Here is a 15,026-nt window from a genome sequence, read left to right on the forward strand (position 1 = left end):
TTTTCCATGTGTGTTCACGTTAACAAGCGAGTACCAAATGAACTCAAATGGGATACTTACGAAATGCTTCATCCATTCATCTATTATCTCAATATTCCATCAAATGAAAAATCCAATTAACCTAAAACGTTGGATGGTAAATAGAATGCACTTAATAGCGCTTTACCTATGGTATACTGTGTTCAAAACTCTTTACAAAGCCACGTTCATTCATTTATTTGAACATGTTTTCTATGTATTGAACCAGTGTTCATCTGCGGTTTAACAGAGGAGTGTAAACCTTTGTTTTTCCTTTTTAGTTTAAAATGGCTTACTTCAACTTTCAGGAGACCTTTCTGTACCCTGGCCAAGCGTACAATACAATACAATACAACTTTATTCATAGAATCCAGGGTGTTTTTATGAATTTTGTCCAGTAAATTCTTGTATTGTGTCGTACCAGCTAGCTGGTTCCAAGCTAACCTCTCGTCTCGCATCCGGCATCCAAGTGGCCTAACGTCAATTAAAACAAAAAAGAAAATTATGATTTTATGAAGAAGGTAAAACATCACGGAAAATTGCAAAAGAAGTTGGTTGTTCCCAGTCAGCAATGTCTAAAATCTGGACCAAGTAAAAAAAATAAAAGTAGGAAGGTTGTCAAAAAAAATAAAAATCATCCTGGTGGACAAAGGCAAACAAACCCAAATAAACACCCAAAGAGAAAAAAAATAGGCTACAGTGAGCTAAAGAAAATCTCCGACTATAGCACATAACATTTAATAATTTACAGCAGTTGTCATTTAGAAAGCATTTGTTGCCTGAGTCATACAAAGGATCATTGATAATGTCACATTGAAACAAATCTATCATAAATTTAGCACAGAAAAGGGCTACTGTAATTTTATCATGTGCAGTGTTATGTAAAAATAACTTGACCACCATTTTCCGGGAAATTTTAGAAAACACAGTTGTGGGACAGAGACTTTTTATTAGTGTGGATATGGAATGAAGATTGCGGAATTTTATCCTTGGAATTGCGACTAGACTACCATCTTGCTTTAGGTTTCCACTCATTTTTTCAATTTAAGTTGTACTTTTGACCAGGATGAATTCCGGCGCTGGTTCCTGGCTAAGATTCGAGTGATTCTCGCCCCAGGAAGCAACCCCTTCCACAACCTGGAGATCCAGACCACCTCCCATTCTTCCCCTCCTTCCCCTTCTCGTCCCTTCTCCTCTTTCTCCCCATCTATGGCCAATGGAGACACACGCCACTCTTCTGATGGGATCCCAGCTCGGGAGCTCATCAGAAGATATGTGGAATACCAGCCCACAAAGGTGAGGAGAACACTACTCTTCCCTGTGCTCTCCATTCATACACGTAACCAATACAATTATGGTCAATCATGATTGTCATGGATATAAAATCACCCATCCAACACACTGACATTTAAATGCACAAGTGCTGTTACATGTGCTGCAAATGTAATCCTCCTTTTTCTGTCTTTCAGTTGCGTTACTTTACACTCCACAGCACAAAGTATTACTGGAATGACAGAGCGCAAAACTTTGAAGTTTTGAAGCAAGTATTCCATGTTTTTTTTCCCCCTCATCTTTGGAATCACCCAAATTGATTGAGGTTGTTTTTCACCACGTTGTGTGTAAACCAATGGTGAAAAATGTAATCTGCATCTTTGTTAAATAGTAAACGTTAATACTTGAATTGATCTCACGTGAAGCTGTACTATGTATTAAATTTTATATCATGTTGTGACTTTGTCCAACAGTGGGCTGGATGATCTCAATGTTACTGCTGCAACGATCCACTCAGAGCACAGCAAAGGCCTAACCAGGAATCACCAAGAGTACAGGTAATATCTGGTTGACATGATTTACTTTTGGCGGTCGTCTCCTGACCCATCATCAACACTGGCATTTTGCTTCTTAAAGGACCTATACTGTCACGATGCTCCATTTTTCACTAAAGTGCTCGCTTTATGTATGTTTTGCTCAGGAAAATTAATTGCCCCGGAATACCTTTTTCACCACCAAAATCAAAGCACCCCCGATTGGGTTGTCATCAACTGCAATACTGGAAACTGAATTTGTTGTATAGCTGGTATGGACAAAGGCCCATACTATTCAATTAATTTTCAATCAATGTTTACAAAACAAGTCTATTTAAATATATCTCGCTTGTGGGTGAGCGATATAAGCAAGAAGTTAGTTAGATATTCTACAAATACTAACGTCAATTTGCACTTGCTTCCCACAACGATTGTGAATAGATGGTGTTTCTGAACAACATATTGTTCAGCAATATGTTGTTCAGAAGAATTGCCAATGAATAAATTGCTGTTATGCACCAGCTACATAGTGTTTTCACTGATTTATCTGAATATTTGTCACTTAATAGTCATTAGAATGGTAGAACTTATTTTTTTTCCATTTGTTCATATATTTTAGGAGGCTGTTTTTTGGATTGAATGAAATTGAAGTGAAAGTGCCTTCTGTTTTCAAGCTGCTTATCAAAGAGGTGGGACTCATGAGGATGTTTTAAAAACATTTCAGCTGTAAAAATGTCCAAATTCCAACTGTAACTTTCTTCTCTTGTTACTGTGTTAGTCCATCTGACCTCTGTCACGTTCTTCTTTTATAGGTCCTGAATCCTTTCTATATCTTCCAACTCTTCAGTGTGATATTGTGGAGTGCCGATGAATATTACTATTATGCGATTGCCATTGTTATCATGTCATTAATATCCATAGCTACCTCTCTCTATACCATCAAAAAGGTAAGCATATGGAAGTCCCATGACACATACAGTACAACCTTTGCGTGAAACTCACTCTGAGAACAACAAATGTGCTTAATTCAAGTTATGAAATATTGGACTTTGTCAACATGCTTATCAAATAGAGAAGAAAATGATGGTAGGCTGTGAACCCCAAAAGTGGGTCACAGGTTCATAATGGCTTTGTTATGGACATGCAGTGGGAAAAAAAACAAAAAACATGCTTGAACATCTATACACATTTGTTTGAGCAGAACCCCCTGTACTGCAATGTATTTAACAAACATCGCTGGATAGACTTGCCTTTTATTTAATAACATTATTGTACTAGACATGCATCAAAAAATTTACTTTCCAGTATATGGGGTGTAACAGTTTGTATAATTATTTGTTAGATGCAACACATTAGGTAAAGCACTTTGCTATATTGAAGAGATGAATATACAGGTAATATTGTGTGGCTATATTTTTTGTAGTTGTGGTATTCAAATTTTTGTCACATGCATTTGTTATTTTAATAACGCTCTGTTTCGTAATAATGTGCTCTGACAGGAACTTTGAATATGTAAGAAACATCCTGAGACATACATTTAAAAAAATACACACATGGACAAAATTGTTGTCAGCCCTCTGTTAATGGAAACAAAATAAGAAATAAATAAAAAGAATAGTAATACTCACAATAGACAAAAATGCTATAAAAATTATCCTATAAAAATCATAATTGCTTTTGGGTTGTGGTTTGCTGACAACTCTGTCCTTCGCTTCTTCTTAATTAATATTATGAGTTAACCAGTGAAATGCACTTGTTATTAGCCATGTCAGGGTGGTGGCCATTTTTGTCACTTATGTCGACTGAAAATGACATCACAGTTCCTCACTGCTCAGCTAACAACCCACCAACACGGCTCAGCGTCATAAAACAGGTGAGTCGTGATTGGTCATCACTTGAGCCCTGTGCAACTTTGATGTCATTTTCAGTCGACCAGAAGTGACAACATGGCCGCGCCCTGAAATGGCCAAAAACAGGTGAGTTTTTCAGTTTAACTTGTATTCTGCAAACATAATATTAATCAGAATGCCATGTCTAGACTAGTGAAGGAGCACAGAACACGCTTTTTAGGGGTTGACTGCCGACTAATTTCAAGTTTGAAGACACCTGTGACGCTAATTGGAGGACTCACCTCAGTGGCCAAATTAGATGTTTTCTAATGGCCCCATTATTTTTGTCCAAGCCTTTTTCACGAGTCTTTCTCTCTCTCTTTTTTTATAACAATTTTATACATTTGTTTACATGTTTTATAGGCAATTTAATTATTTTTTTTCTTAAGTCATAAAGTGAATCATGACTTAACAACATTAGGGAAATCCGGAACCCAGGATCGCCACAAATGTGCGGGGGTGTGGTGGCCATTGTGAATTGGTTGGATGGTCGTCATCGTACTTTTCACCTTTACCCTCTGTTTTAGACTTTTTGTGGTTGTTTGTGCGTGTTCTAATGAAGTATTGTGCAATTCTTACATTTTCTTCTCTTCATTCTCTAGCAATATGTCATGCTTCACGATATGGTGGCAGCTCACAGTATTGTACGTGTATCTGTATGCCGAGACAATAACGGTTTGTAATTTTATTTGTTTTTCATTTGCCAAATATCATCAGATAATCTTTGACTTCTCTGTTTAGACTCGCTCCCAGTTGGACTTTCAGTTAAAGGGCCAGTACACGCAACAGCGTTATAAGATTTCATTCTGATCAAAGTGCAAATATTTAAATTCTATACATGTGGTACTTGACCCGGTTATGGACGATTAAAGGGACGGACACGAAAACCCACTTTTGGCCTTTCTTAGTCAGTCCTTTTTAGAAAAACCTCTCGTCATCCGTCCAAAAAATAAACATCCGCGTACGGATGACCGGGACAAAATGCCCATATGCTCTCACACCAGCACTTTTCAGGAGAGCCCCAAAATGTCACACTTGGTTCAACTATTGACATTGTATCGTCAAAAAGAGCCAACCATTTGCATTGACAAAGAGAGCAAGCCATTTTCAACGCTTGATATTGATAAATCCTTTGTAAAAATAACACTGGACTGATCAATAATGTAGATTTGTGGGAACAAAAAAACTCAAAATTGTGACATTTGAGGTTTCGGTCCAATGCCAGCAATTGAATCTATTATTCCTTAGATTAATCGGATCGAAATGTATTTTGTTTGGAAGCAATATAATATGTGAGGGAGTGATGTTATACTCACCAGACTTTTTGAAACTGAGCGCTTCTCCTTGGTTTTAAGTGGCACAAAGTTCTACTAGTTTCTATACTTCTGTCAATAGCAGGTTCTTCATCCTCACTGGCGGGTTATGATTATTTTCATGATTACCACCGAGCTGGAAATAATTTTTTACCATGAATTACTTTTGATTCAGGTTTGATCTGTAACGTTTTCGAAAATAGGCAAAAATGTTCAGTCATTGATAGCACAGCTGCCAATTAAATCAGAGGTTGTGGGTTAAAATCCAGGCTCCGGCATTCCTTTGTAGCATTTGCATGTTCCCCCCGTGCCTCCGTTGTTTGAATTATTTATACTTTATTTGTACAATGTTATATCTAGATTCATTTTTACTCCATATTCTTTTGCTTTGACCTATCATAGAACACAAATAAGCTTCCACAAGTGTCCCTAAATTTTTGCCTTGCACGCATTTTTCTCTCGTGGCAGATATTGAAGAGGTTATGTCTACTGATTTGGTGCCTGGTGATGTAATAGTCATCCCCAGCAATGGGACCATTATGCCATGTGATGCCGTGCTGGTCAGCGGCACCTGCATTGTCAATGAAAGCATGCTTACAGGTCAGAAAAGGAATCTTTAAGTGGCTTGCAAAATTCAATGCCATAATAATGGTCTACCTTTCAACAGGTGAAAGTGTTCCAGTAACAAAGACCAATCTTCCAAACCATTTGCCAGGGGAGAGTGGCGATGAGTCTATGAGTGCCTATAGCATTGAGGAACATAAGAGACACACACTATTTTGTGGCACTAATGTCATCCAGACACGTTTTTACACTGGTGAGCTGGTCAAAGCTGTAGTCGTCCGCACAGGTAAGCATGCGTCTTGGGTGTATTGCTAATTTTTTGTTTCCCACAATAAATAGTAGTCATGCTTATTTTTTTTTTAACACACGCACTTCCTTATACTATTTTGAAAGGTCTTTTAACATTTTGAACATGTGATTCAAAGTGAATGCTGATAATTTCTTAAGGGTCCATTGAAATGTTTAACACTATAAACTTTACCTCATCTCACCTAGGCTTCAGCACAGCCAAAGGCCAGTTAGTACGCTCCATTCTATATCCCAAACCAACAGACTTCAAGCTATACCGTGATGCCTACCTTTTTCTGTTATGTCTGGTGGGTGTGGCTGGGATTGGCTTTGTCTACTCCATCGCCCTTAGCATCTTGAATAAGGTAATCTTTGCAAACACAGTAAAGGTGGCAAACTCTAAAGTGACGTCTGTCAAACAAAAAATGAAAGTCCTAAATGCTGGTGTTTCTAAACATTGACATGAACAGTTTTTCATACAATGGTAACATTGCAACTGAATTACCACAGAATTTTCCTTTGCCAAACTAATTATGGGCCTATTTTAGATTTTGTTAACACTTTAACTTCAATGTACATCTCAACAGCTCCAATATGATACAATAAAATATGTTAAGTGTACAAAGTACTACTTGTGACGGGAGTCTCTTTTGGGTTCCCAGGTGCCAGCAAAGACCATCATCATTGAGTCCTTGGACATCATTACCATCACGGTCCCCCCGGCGCTGCCCGCAGCCATGACAGCTGGTATTGTGTATGCCCAACGACGCCTCAAAAATATTGGCATTTTTTGTATCAGCCCACAAAGGATTAATATTTGTGGGCAGATCAATCTGGTCTGCTTTGACAAGGTGAGTACCATGCTAAGTGTATAATAAATGCTAGGAAAAGCTAAACTTTTTTAAAATTATTTTTAAATTTTTTTATTTTGGGTATTTTGGGCTGCCATTATAGCCATTAGCGTCCGCACAACCTCACGGTCTCTCTTGCACAGTGTTGCGTTTATGAGCAGGGACATTGCAGCACTCAAAGTAACAATATGAACAACAGACATGACATATTTTCCACAAGCACGCAATGGCAAAACATAACAATGAAATATAAACTAGCTAGTTCATTACGTTTTTTGTTTCAGGTGCACTACCACATTTTGATTGTGTAGATTAAATTATGATGACTAGAGAAAAAAAAATCCATCACTTTATCAAAACATTTTTGATAAAGGTTGAATAAAAACACAAAAATAAAAATAAAAAAACAAAAGTGTTTTAGTTTTCTTTTAGCACAGTGCGTTTTCCTAATGGCTTTCATCTGATTTCACTACCTTCTACATTTTAAAAAGGCTTAATGCACAAGAAGAGTTGAATATATATATATATATTATTAATTTGTACATACCTTAAAGAATTCAAGATGTAAGATAATGATGAAGAGCAACTGCTTGCTGGTGCGATATGCTCTGATTTCCTTAGAATTAATCATGACTACTGTTTGCGATTAGTCAAAGAGCAAAATAATTTTTCATGGCAGCCCTAATTTGTGTTTTCCCACATTTTATCTTATTTTCAATCTATGGCTGTAGGTTATTAAAATGCTGAACTTTGATAATGTCCACCACAGTCGTCTGCCAGGCAGGAACTCTTATCTATATAATTATTTTATTACATTCACTTATCTCATGCCATGAGTTATTAAAATGCTAAAGGTAGATTTTATGTACCTCACTCTTGTGCCAGACAGGAACTCTTACTGAAGATGGTTTGGACCTATGGGGAGTCCAAAGAGTAGAGAATGGCAGGTAAGATAGTATGCACCCCTTCTTGTTATCTACAATACGTATTACATTAACATTAGTGTTAAGTAGTTGGTAGAGTTGGTTGAAAAAGTACGTGAACCATTTTGAATTTCTTAAATGTCTGCATAAATAGGTTATTATTATTATGATCTTCAATTAAATCACAAGTATAAATCTAACAAAATCTGCTTAAACCCACACCACACAGTTATGTTTTTATATTTTTGTAGAGCATAACATAAATATTCACAGAACAGGCAGGAAAAAATGAGTGAACTCTTTAATTAACAACTGTGGATGACCCGCCAACTTGCAACGATCAGGATGAATTTTGAACCATTCCTCTTTCCGAAACTGTTGAAGTTCAGCGAGATTTGTCTAACTTGTATAGTTGTGTGGGATCATGCTACAGCATCTGTTTTGGGTTGAGGTCAAGAATTTGACGTGATGAAGCCATTCTATTGTTGATTTGCTTCTGTGTTTTGGATCATTGGCCTATTGCCTCTTTTGAGCATCAGCTGTTGGAAAGATGGCTTCAAGTTCTTCAGCAAAATATTTTGATAAACTTGTAAATTATTTTTTTCCATTAATAATAGCAATCTCGTTGGGTCCTCAGTATCTGTCTGTGATAAATGAACCAACAATTTCAAACTTCGGTAACCCTTTATAAGCTTTATACAAGTTTACATACAAATTCCTGACCTCAACACGATTGTGGTGCTCCGGCATGACCTCTGAGTATCCTAAGCATCAAACATCCTAGGAATCATGAACAGTTTTGTGACGAGGAATTGTCCAAGATTCATCCTGATTGTTGTGCATGTCTGATCTACAATGATAGGAAACATTTGTAGAAGATTATTACTGCCAAAGGAGGGTGAAGTAGTTAATAGTAGTTCACTTACTCTTTCCTTATAACATATATACTTGTTTGTGTGGTATTTGTTTCAGCAAATTGGTATATTCTTTTGATTTAGATGATCAGACCCAATTTTATGACAGCTCTTGATACTGTACTTGTGTGCATGCGTATGTATATGTGTGTATTTATGTATATATAGGTGGATGTGTGTATATATTTTCCCAGAACTTGTATTTATTTTGTTCAGATTCAATTTAATTGTAAATGTGTCTTTGCCAACATTACTGATACTTATAATGACCTTTTCAGTTTCCAGCAATCAGATGAAAAAGCCTCCAAAGAAAATCTAGTAAAGTCCCAGTTTGTTGCTTGCATGGCCACATGCCATTCTCTTACCAAAATAGAGGGTCAGTTGTCTGGAGACCCACTGGACCTCAAAATGTTTGAGGCCACTGGTTGGGTAAGTTTTGTACTTGCATTATGGTCTAACCTGATTCAAATGATCATGATTGTTGTCAGGCTTCTTGAGAGCTTGCTAATGACTTTGACGAACAAAAACACTTGGTAGATAATTACGATGTATGCATGTTTACAACATGCTGCAGATGTGGCATTGTATATTGGCCACCACTAATTCATGGACAGCAGAAGCTAGCGCACGCATCCAACATTAGCCAAAATCTAACACCGGTCGCTGCATATCATATTTGTGGCAAAGAACAAGGGCAGTGTGACACAGGAAAGCTTTGTCGCAAGATTATGGCTGCGCAGATAACAGTGGGCAAACACCTCTGAATATCTGACTCTTTTCTTGTTATTTTTTTGGAGAGTTATTACTGGATAGCCTGCTGCAATTCTGGCCTGAAAGGGCTAATTGTGCAGTTGAGAGAAATAGATTTTCAAATCTAGATAAGAAATTCCAATTTCTCCCCCCAGATCCTGGAGGAAGCCACTGAGGAAGAAACGGCTCTTCACAATCGTATCATGCCGACTGTGGTTAGACCCACAAAGCAGTTGTTGCCCTCACAGCCCTTATCAACGGAGCAAGACATGGTAAGTAATGCAAATCTGAATGATGGTTTTGATGAGAGAGCCCAAAAAGCCCACAGAGGGGAGGAAATACAATAGTACTCTTTGAATAACATTTAAACATGATGGATTCAGTCACATTTTCCGGCCCAACTTTAATCATTTGCAGAAAACATTGTTTCTTTCTAATGACTGTTCTCCTCTGTCCTTTTCACATTCTAGGAACTTTATGATCTGCCCGTAAGTAGTCTTTTTTTTTTTTTTTTTTTTTCCTTTATACACCTTTCAAATTCCTTCTTGGTATATTGTTCCAAATTTTCGCAGGAGATATGAACCTATTAAATGCCTTATGACAGATGTAAAATCTGGTTTAACTAACTATAAAACAATTGAAATCCTATTTATTTAATTTGGAGTCACTGCTTTTTGAGAAGTTTGGAAGGATTCAAGAAATTTCAGGTGTTGACATTTGTTTAGAATTTTTTTACAAATCCCCGATGTATAATTTGTGGTGCATGATAGGACACTTCACTCTCCATCTCAGTGACAATTTCAAAATGAGTATGTTTGTTCTGTGTGTAGTCTCAGTATGAGATAGGTATCGTGCGGCAGTTTCCATTTTCTTCTGCACTCCAAAGGATGTGTGTGGTTGCTCGTCTGCTCGGGGAGAAACGTATGGATGCCTACATGAAGGGAGCACCAGAGGTGGTCGCTCGCCACTGCAAGACCGAGACAGGTGAGCCCAATTGACTTTGCCCACCATGTCGGGGAATGTTTTACCTTAAAAGCACAATGAGATTCTAGCGTAATGTGTTCAGTTTTGCTGTGGCTCTGTAATAATAACTCATTGAAACAGGCTATTGATTGTCGCGAGCCTTTCCTGTTTCAATTACAAGCAGTTTTTCCCTTTTTCTGTTTGCCTAAATAGAAACAGCAATGCTCATCATAATCTCACTGTATCTTTGCAGTGCCAGATAATTTTGGAGAGGTCTTGGAGGGCTACACCAAGCAAGGCTTCCGAGTAATTGCTTTGGCTCACCGTCGTCTTGAATCCAAACTCACGTGGCACAAGGTTCAGAACATAAACAGGTATAGTACCTTTTATACTTTTAGCGTTCGCAAAATACAATCTGTGGATTATTTGTTGTAATTTGGCCTGATTTTTATTGCACTTCTGAAAAATGAAGAATAAAATATATTTTAATACTGTACTTGGAAACATGTTATACTTTACTTTATGTGAAGGGAACAATTTTTTGGACTAAGTCAAAATATGTATATGTATATCTTCTCATAAACTAGAGATCACATTGAGACAAACATGGAGTTCCTGGGTTTAATAATCATGCAGAATAAGTTGAAAACAGAAACGCCGGCAGTGCTGCAGGACCTCCACAGAGCCAACATCCGTACTGTCATGGTTACGGGTAAGAATGAATTGCTGGGCACTGATACAAGTCACCATAGCAAAAAATAAATAAATAAATAAAAAGGCAACATTGTGGTTTCACATTTTTTGGCAATTTTTGTAAGATGACATGACCACTACTAGTGCTACATTAATTTTGAAACCTTTACTCTGTATCTTTAGGCGATAACATGCTAACAGCCATCTCTGTGGCTCGGGATTCTGGAATGATCCTCCCACAGGACACGGTCATAATTTCAGACGCCATTCCCCCTCACGATGGACAAACTGCCAGAATCACCTGGAGGTGGGCTGACAAACCAAGTATGGCACATTTGGAGGTGAGACAACTGTACACAAATGTTTAGTTTTTTTTTCATTTCAAAATTGACGATTACCCCCAAAAATTTAAATAATACTTGTTTGTCGACATAATCCAATAAACCTGTGAATTGTGTTCATACATTTACAACTACTCTTTTTTTTTCTTTTTTTTAGCAAGTGAACATCAGTCTGGAGGATGTGAGTCCTATAGATGAGCACAAACAGCAAGAGCAGTACCATTTTGCCATGAACGGAAAGTCATTTGCAGTCATCTCAGAGCATTTCCCAGACATGCTTCCAAAGGTGTGTGGCCTTACGAGAGGGACTGTTGTATATTTAAAGATGATTAACTTGTAATAATTCTTTTACGACTATCTTACAGTTGGTGCTACATGGGACAGTGTTTGCCAGAATGGCCCCAGATCAGAAAACCCAACTCATTGAGGCACTACAGGATGTGGAGTGAGTAATAAAAGCCTTTAGAATCATCTGTGATGATGGTGTATTCTAAAGAAATGTTTTTTTCCTCACAGTTACTTTGTGGGGATGTGTGGGGATGGAGCAAACGACTGCGGGGTATGTTACAGGCCTTTTAATAAGTGAACATATGAGTGGCAATGAAAAACTTAAATTTTACAAAACCGACATTTTTGCCATCCTGCTTTTTTTCCTCAGGCTTTAAAGAGGGCTCATAGTGGCATCTCTTTGTCAGAGCTTGAGGCGTCTGTAGCCTCTCCATTCACCTCCAGAACACCTAATATTTCTTGTGTCCCAAGCCTCATCAGGTTGGTTTCTACTTTATGGTTTTATTTTATACTTTATTGATAAAGTTGATTTATGTCTGGAATAGCGAACTAACAAGCACACTGTTTTTTTTTTCATACAGGGAAGGCCGCGCTGCTCTCATCACCTCCTTTTGTGTATTCAAGTTCATGGCCCTGTACAGCATCATCCAGTACATTAGTGTGACTCTCCTCTACTCCGTATGTAACACTCTCCTGCTCATAAACGCCTGTCTATAGGCAGGGCTGCCGCCAGGGACTTTGGGACCTGTGAGAAAATATCACTATGGTCCCACCACTTCAATGGTGCAAATTGAAAATACTATGCTAGGTCCTCTGTTAACCATGCGTCCCTAAGATCATTTTTTCTCCCTCTCACGATACCCCTGCCTGTAGGATTCAAAGGGAAAGCAGTGAGTTGCTTCATACAATGCAAATGTTCTCTTTTTCTGCTAGATTCTCAGTAACCTTGGAGATTTCCAGTTCCTGTTCATCGATATAGCCATCATCCTTGTTATTGTTTTCACGAGTAAGTTTTGTAGAAAATAGATGTAAGAAACATAAACAGTGGTGTATATTGGTGGCTGATTTCTTCCCTTTCAGTGAGTCTGAACCCGGCATGGAAAGAACTAGTTGCACATCCTCCTCCATCAGGCCTGATTTCAGGGCCTCTGCTTGTGTCTGTGCTGAGCCAGATCCTCATCTGTTTAGGCTTCCAGATGCTTGCATATTTTTGGGTCCAAATGCAGCCCTGGTACACCATCTGGACACCGCTTTCAGAGTGAGAAAATGACATCACGATCAGAATGTTCTTGACACATTTTTTTCAAAATCTCAAATTTACCACAGTATTACCGTATTTTCCGGACAATAAGTCACTTTTTTTCATTGGTTTACTTGTTCTGTGACTTATACTCTGGAGTGACCTATAAAATACAAAAATATAATTTCTCAGACAGCCATAAGAGGGCCCTTTAGGCTCATACACCGATATCTCCTACTCCTCACAAAGACAACAGAAAGACAGTTTTGTGTGAATGAGGAACTTATTAGAGAATGGCAAAACGCGGAGGCTACTCTTACAGCGTTGAATAAAACTGAAAGCTAGACAGCCACAGCTAGAGAAATGAACAAAGTGATGAGTCTCGCCCACGGTACAGTTACCTCTCCACGCTCACGTTGTAGCCAAGGTGATGACTATAAAGGACTTTGCGAGAGGACCTTCTTGCTGCTTCTGCTTCATGCAACGCAGCTGCCTCTCTATCAGAGCACAGATACTGGTGTCCCAAAAACATTAACATGAACGCAAGACACCTTTTCTGTTCACGTTTATTTTTCGTGTAGCTAAATAACTCTCATTATGTTTGCATATCTAACACCTATTCAGCCTGTTCTTTAGTCTTTTTTTAATATGTGTTTTTGAGGTGTTTTCTAAAATAAATTGCCTGAAAAAAAATGTTACTTATACTCCAGTGTGACTTATATATGTTTTTTTTTCTACCTCATTATGCATTTGTGGGCTGGATTGATTTATAATCTGGAGCGATTTGTAGTCTGGAAAATACGGCAATGTGCTGGGAAAATTTAATGCATGTTTAAAGAGATTAAAATGTGTATATTTCAATTGTGAAATGACTGTCAGTCTTTTGTTTTTAATGTTAAATGTATGAAATGATTATGCAAATGGTAGAATTCCAATATTTTACAGCTCAGTGACCACACTTCTTGTTCTTTCAGTGCCTGCAATGTGTCGTCACACACAAATGTGTCCATCCTCAACGAAACTGAACTTGATGACCACAACATTCAGAATTATGAGAACACCAGCCTTTTCTATGTTTCCTGCTTCCAGTACCTCGTGGTTGCCGTTGTCTTCTCAAAGGGCAAGCCTTTTAGGCAACCAAGCTACAAAAATTGTACGATTGTCGCTTCTCAGCAATCATGAATTGTAAATAGTTGGACAGTTAGGTAACGGTATCTTTTCGTTTTATGCTCCTACCAGGGCCGTTTGTCTTGACCGCTTTGATTTTGTTCATTTTCCTCCTCACCAACATGTTCTACCCTGCTGAAGCCATTGATCAATTTCTACAGGTAAAAAAGCATGAGAAATATCAAAACTGCACAGATGGATGCAGTTGCTTCTTTCAACGTTTTTGTTTTGGTCTTCGCAGATTGTTTGCGTTCCTCTTGATTGGAGACTAAAGCTCCTGCTTATTATTGCGGTCAATGCTGCTGTGTCTGTCGTGGTAGAGGTAAGACTCTTGAACCAATTTGTTAGCAAGTGGTTGTTTTCTCATGAGTTTTTTTTGTTTCTTTCTTTCTCATGCAATGTCCTCATGTTTGTCTCATTCCCTTGACAGCAGGATCTCTTAAATATGTTATGCGTTAATATGTATATGTTATGACTCCTCAATGTCTATCAGAAAGATTACATTTCAGTAGAATTATTTTCTGATTTTCAAGTGCTTGACAGTGATAGTTTATGCATTCTTGCATTACTCAGTGGAGCAATTTTAACTGTGCTTCTGTCAGGTTCGCCAATTTGACATATAGGGTTCATAGCTGAAAAGAGAGACACGCAGCCCAAGTGGAGACAGAAAGGTTAACAAAGTTTATTTGGCAACTTCATCTCCCTTCTGTTCATCGATGTTTTTCATACATTCCCTTTTATAACATCGAGGAATCAGATTACACTTCGAGAAATCAGATTACATTCAAGGGTGGTACAGTTCGTCTTCTCAAAAGCTGGTTTGGTCCGGTTTATCATTGGTGTGTCGTCGTGGGTCGCAGCTGACTTTGACGTCAGCATCTCTTATCAGGACCTAGCACGATGTTGCTTGCTTCAGACTTTGAGGCCAACTTCTTTATCAGGACTCATCACGATGTTGTTTACTTCATCCTCACTTCTGAAGAAGTGCCACCGCCCCTTCTTTTCAACATATGTGCACC

At 38.1% G+C, this 15,026-nt stretch overlaps 1 protein-coding gene across 3 annotated transcripts in view; it reads left to right on the forward strand.

Moving 5' to 3' along the window:
• The window catches only part of atp13a3 (ATPase 13A3), a 39,071-nt gene that overhangs the window by 13,531 nt on the left and 10,514 nt on the right, over window positions 1–15,026 (forward strand). For all 3 annotated transcript variants that reach the window (XM_088312322.1, XM_088312321.1, XM_088312323.1), the window contains exons 5-32: window positions 1,084–1,314; window positions 1,488–1,558; window positions 1,764–1,847; window positions 2,443–2,512; window positions 2,636–2,770; window positions 4,315–4,387; window positions 5,494–5,625; window positions 5,693–5,875; window positions 6,085–6,242; window positions 6,540–6,728; window positions 7,614–7,675; window positions 8,844–8,994; window positions 9,471–9,587; window positions 9,786–9,803; window positions 10,146–10,299; window positions 10,532–10,652; window positions 10,866–10,990; window positions 11,155–11,312; window positions 11,470–11,598; window positions 11,678–11,757; window positions 11,829–11,871; window positions 11,971–12,080; window positions 12,182–12,278; window positions 12,534–12,606; window positions 12,681–12,858; window positions 13,815–13,993; window positions 14,080–14,168; window positions 14,249–14,329. In XM_088312322.1, the coding sequence (XP_088168448.1) occupies window positions 1,084–1,314; window positions 1,488–1,558; window positions 1,764–1,847; window positions 2,443–2,512; window positions 2,636–2,770; window positions 4,315–4,387; window positions 5,494–5,625; window positions 5,693–5,875; window positions 6,085–6,242; window positions 6,540–6,728; window positions 7,614–7,675; window positions 8,844–8,994; window positions 9,471–9,587; window positions 9,786–9,803; window positions 10,146–10,299; window positions 10,532–10,652; window positions 10,866–10,990; window positions 11,155–11,312; window positions 11,470–11,598; window positions 11,678–11,757; window positions 11,829–11,871; window positions 11,971–12,080; window positions 12,182–12,278; window positions 12,534–12,606; window positions 12,681–12,858; window positions 13,815–13,993; window positions 14,080–14,168; window positions 14,249–14,329 (3,291 nt within the window). The remainder of the gene's footprint in view (window positions 1–1,083; window positions 1,315–1,487; window positions 1,559–1,763; window positions 1,848–2,442; window positions 2,513–2,635; window positions 2,771–4,314; window positions 4,388–5,493; window positions 5,626–5,692; window positions 5,876–6,084; window positions 6,243–6,539; window positions 6,729–7,613; window positions 7,676–8,843; window positions 8,995–9,470; window positions 9,588–9,785; window positions 9,804–10,145; window positions 10,300–10,531; window positions 10,653–10,865; window positions 10,991–11,154; window positions 11,313–11,469; window positions 11,599–11,677; window positions 11,758–11,828; window positions 11,872–11,970; window positions 12,081–12,181; window positions 12,279–12,533; window positions 12,607–12,680; window positions 12,859–13,814; window positions 13,994–14,079; window positions 14,169–14,248; window positions 14,330–15,026) is intronic.

This window comes from Idiotropiscis lumnitzeri, chromosome 13 (genome assembly GCF_059441095.1).
Source record: "Idiotropiscis lumnitzeri isolate Australia: NSW breed Sydney's pygmy pipehorse chromosome 13, RoL_Ilum_1.0, whole genome shotgun sequence".
NCBI classification, from domain to species: Eukaryota; Metazoa; Chordata; class Actinopteri; order Syngnathiformes; family Syngnathidae; genus Idiotropiscis; species Idiotropiscis lumnitzeri.